The 4,357-nt window shown below is 51.5% G+C and overlaps 1 protein-coding gene across 1 annotated transcript in view; it reads right to left on the bottom strand.

Annotated features, from left to right (window-relative positions):
* Nucleotides 1-2,569: 2,569 nt before the first annotated feature.
* Nucleotides 2,570-4,357, bottom strand: part of HTR3A (5-hydroxytryptamine receptor 3A) — a 12,662-nt gene continuing 10,874 nt past the window's right edge. The window contains exon 9 of the mRNA XM_024751798.1: nucleotides 2,570-2,868. Coding sequence (XP_024607566.1) covers nucleotides 2,570-2,868 — 299 coding nt within the window. The remainder of the gene's footprint in view (nucleotides 2,869-4,357) is intronic.

Below are 4,357 nucleotides of genomic sequence, written 5' to 3'. Positions count from 1 at the left end.
GCGGGACTATTCGTAGGTGAATGGAGAAGGCTGCAGGAGAGGAGTGGAGATGAGACAGAGAGAACCAGGGTGCTTCCCAGAAGCACTTGTAAAGACATGGGCGGTTTCTGGTTTTCCCTCTCTGCCTAGGACACAAGGAGAGGGAAGGAGCTGAAGTGGCAGGAGGAAGGAAGCAAGCAAGTTCTGGGAGAGATAACAGGTGAGAGGGAGCTTCTGGGTGTTCTCATATCCCAGACCGGGTAAAGGTCTCCTTGGGAGGAGCCCAAGATCAATACTGACGGACAGGGGTTAGTACACCGGGGGATCCTCTGGCCCTGGGTCTCAGTTTCCCATTCCTGGGCAGCGCAGCCTGGATGCCACATCGATGAGCTGATTGGCTGTGGCTAGTGGAGCGGAAGATGTTACGTGTGGTGGCTCACTCTCGGGTTGGTTGATTGGCTGCCTCAATGCTGGGCTTGTTACCCCATTGATTGTGGGTGAAGAGTGGGGAGGGGGAGATGGGGAATCGATAGGTTGATTAGTATCTTACTAGCTCTCTGGTTGGACACCTTGTCAATAGCCACCCACTTACTGATCAGTGGTGCATCGACAGTTCCAGACTGTCCAGCTTTCTTTCTCTCTCTCTGGCCTGAGACGTGAGAATCACCCAGCAGCATGACTGGCCCAGCAGGGCCAAGTGGAGAGTGGAGTGGGACAGCTTTGACCCCAAGACCAGGCTCCCAAGTATGGGCTGCCAGGACCATCTTGAGAGAGTCGGGATGAGCACCCCTCATCTTTAGCCCAACCTGCGCTTAGCAGGAGGCAACAATTGTGAATGGGAGCCAATCTCCAGCCCCACAGTCTCCTGCTTTTTGCTGGGAAACCCTGATACCTATCCATCAGCAAAACAAACAAAAATCCTTAACCAATATCCAGAGCACATATGTCTGAGGTGGAAGTAGCAGATGAAACCTCATTCCAGATCAATTTACGAACCAGCAGCCGGATAGACAATATTTAATGAGTTCTTTCGGCATGCTGGGGAAACCGGGGTGAGAAGAAGAAGCTCAGAGAAGCTAAACCAGACGAGCCTGCTTCCTCAGCCCCTAGGCTTTTTCAGACATGAAGCTCTCAAGGGCCTAAGATTCTGCCCTCCGTCCAGCTTCACTGGATGGTCTAGAAACTAGAGCTGCCGAGTTTGGGATCAGGGAAAGTATAGGTTCAGGTGATCCATACTGAATGCCTTGTAGTTGACCAGCCTTGAAACAACTCATCCCAGGTATTTTGGGGGGTCCTTTTCTTTCAGCCTTGTAGAATTCAGTCCCTAAGAGACAGGCACCCCAAGACAGGGAAAGAGATAAAGCTGGAATGAGAAAGGGAGAACCAGAGAAAGCCTCAAGCAAACATGGCAAACATGAAGCCATCATTCTTGGTGGTTCTGGCATTCCTTCCCTCTGAATGCTTGTTAGGTGGATGGAGTGATAGAGTTGGAATGCTCCTTAGCATGTCTTAAATCCTGATGTGTGGGAGAGGGGCCAGGATCTGAGATGCAAGATCAAAGACCACGCCCCGGCCTCTGCCTCCATCATGGTCCTGCTTTCTGGTGGATGTGCCGGGGGCCGGCTGCTGAGAGTTCCCAAAGGAGAAACATAAACTCAAGACTTAGCAGTTTCTGCTTTCAAACACCGAACCAGTGGGTGCTGGCTGTGGTGCCGACGTTCTTGCAGGGAGAGAGCTGGCTTCCAGCTTCACCAAGAGACCGTGAGCCCAGAATGATAGCAGGACCGTGTAGACCCTTCCAGCATCTTTCCAGGAGGTCACAGAACTGAGCACCCTCCTCCCCACCTCTGCATTGTGTTCATGGTCCTGACCCTCACACCTTGAATCCCACCTCCTATTCTTTCTTTTTCAGAACAGCCACTGTTTGGTCACTTCTTAATTCCTTGGGGCAGAGAGCATCATACATCTGAAACCACAGATAATTCCCCAACCTCATTTCCACCAGCAACGTCAGACCTCGTCTTCCACCCACCCAGCTGCTGACAAATGGTCAAGAAGAGAGTTTAGGGGCTTCATAGCATTTTATTACCCCACCTCCCCCATCTGATGGATGTTCAGGGAAGTGGCCAGAGGTGAAGTGAACAGAGAGATATTAGGGTTGGATAAACCTAATGCAGAGTTATCAGGCCCGTGTGGTAGAGAGCTGGTTTACCTTCCATCTCAAAACAAGGCTGAGGGAGTGAGCAGATTCCAAGGTGCCAATTCAGGGGAGCGCCGATGGGGAAACTGAGGCTTGATGCTTAGATAGAGTGAAGTCAGGGCATGCGTGGATTTCTCCTGATCTAAGATAGTGTGTTTTAAAGCCACAATGGGCCTGTAGGAGAGTGGAGGATGTAAGAGCCTTAAGCACCAAGTTTTTAGGGGAAGGGTTAAGGCCCTGTCTCAGGATTGCTGAGAGACTTGGCATTGGAAACAGGCATGGAACTGTTTATGTGTTTTGAGAAGGTCCCTGGCATCCCCTGGGCCCTGAAATTCTCCCATCCCCAGCCTAACCAGCCTCATTACCCACCCCCTACTGGGCTGGACCCACTCAGGAATACTGCCAGATGGACCAGAGCATGACCAGGGTAACGCTGTAGGCCAGCACCGCCAGCAGGTAGATGCGGAAGAGCAGCCTGTCCAGCACGGAGCCCACGCGCAGCCACTCCCGGGCCACCTCTCGGCTCTCCTCCCGTTTTTCCAGGAAGTGCCGGATGGAGGTCAGCTCCTGCAGCAGCCCACGCACCGCCAGGGAGGCCTCCCGCGGCGGTGGGGGAGGGCTGCCACTGCCCCTCGGGGTCTTCTCCAAGTCCCGGGATCCCCCCAAATGGCTGCAGTGGTTTGCCACGTCTAGAAGAAGGGCAGAGCATTGGCAAAGGAGGGAGGCCCAGCAGCCTTGCTTGAACACTGACCTTTAGGTTTCTAAGGCCTCAGACATTTTTATTATTTATAATCTTAGACCAAAAAAGTATAGAGAATAACGTACGTATTTGTGTACCCACCATCCAACTTAAACAAATAAAGAAAGCCAGTACAGGGACTTCCCTGGTGGCGCAGTGGTTAAGAACCCGCCTGCCAACGCAGGGGACACAGGTTCGAGCCCTGGTCCGGAAGATCCCACATGCCACGGAGTAACTAAGCCCGTGCACCACAACTACTGAGCCCACGTGCCACAACTACTGAAGCCCGCACGCCTAGAGTCCATGCTCCACAGCAAGAGAAGCCACCGCAATAGAAGCCCGCGCACCACAACGAAGAGTAGCCCCCGCTCACCGCAACTAGAGAAAAGCCCACGCACAGCAATGAAGACCCAACGCAGCCAAAAATAAATAAAGTATGGTTCATTAAAAAAAAAAAAGAAAGCCAGTACAGTGGAAGATCCGTGTATACCTCTCCTTAGTCACATCCTCCGTTCCCTCCCCACATCACCAAGATCATGAATTTGATATTTATCCTTCCCATGCATTTTTTTAACCCATGGGCCTTCCCCAGCAATTTGATATCCATTATTTCATTTGAGCCTCCCAGCAGCCCCACAGAGAGGCAGAATAAGAGTAATTACCAACCACACTCTTCATATGAAGATGCTAAAGCTCAGAGAGGTTGTGACTAGCCCGTGGTGACACAGTTGGAGCACCATTTAAAGGGGAAGCCACCAAGGCCCAGGTATCTGGACTCCAAAGCCACTGCTCTGTCCACTACATCATATTGCCTCACTGCCCTCCTCTCCACGACTTCGAATCCTTCTAGACCAGAAAATACACCTTTGCATCACTACCTTCCCCAGGTGAGCAGTTGAATTAGGTATTAGGCTGTCGCGCGAGCTCACGATGAGATGGTCTTTGATTAACCAAATATCTTCTGTAAAAGGCCTGGCCCCAGCCAGGAAGAAGACGCAAGGAGGGGAGTGGAGTGGAGAGTTTAAAACACCAGCTTAGAGTCAGGTGGGCTTGGGTTCAAATTGTGGGTTCACCAGGTCCCGGCTCTGTGACTTAGGGCAAGCTATTTGGCTTCTCTATGCTTCTGTTTGCTGATTGAAAAATTAGAGTGAAGATCCTATTGAGTTGCCACGAGAATCACCTGTGACAATGCACGGACACTGCTTTGCAAACACCTGGTAAAGTGCTCAAGAAATAAACCAGCAAACCAAGCGCCACCACCACCAACAGCAAGGATGACAAATTCCTCAGGGGCATGAGGAATTTAGTGTCCCTCTGTACCCTGTCCCTCTGCCTTATAGGTGTTTGAAATTCTAATGGACCTGGTCTTTGGCTGTTTCTAATGAGAGAGTGTTAGGAACCCGGGTGCAGTGCTGAACCACATGAGGCTAGCTGTCCCA

This window comes from Neophocaena asiaeorientalis, unplaced genomic scaffold (assembly GCF_003031525.2).
Source record: "Neophocaena asiaeorientalis asiaeorientalis breed wild unplaced genomic scaffold, Neophocaena_asiaeorientalis_V1.1 scaffold479, whole genome shotgun sequence".
NCBI classification, from domain to species: Eukaryota; Metazoa; Chordata; class Mammalia; order Artiodactyla; family Phocoenidae; genus Neophocaena; species Neophocaena asiaeorientalis.
This window is presented reverse-complemented; position numbering and strand designations above follow the sequence as displayed.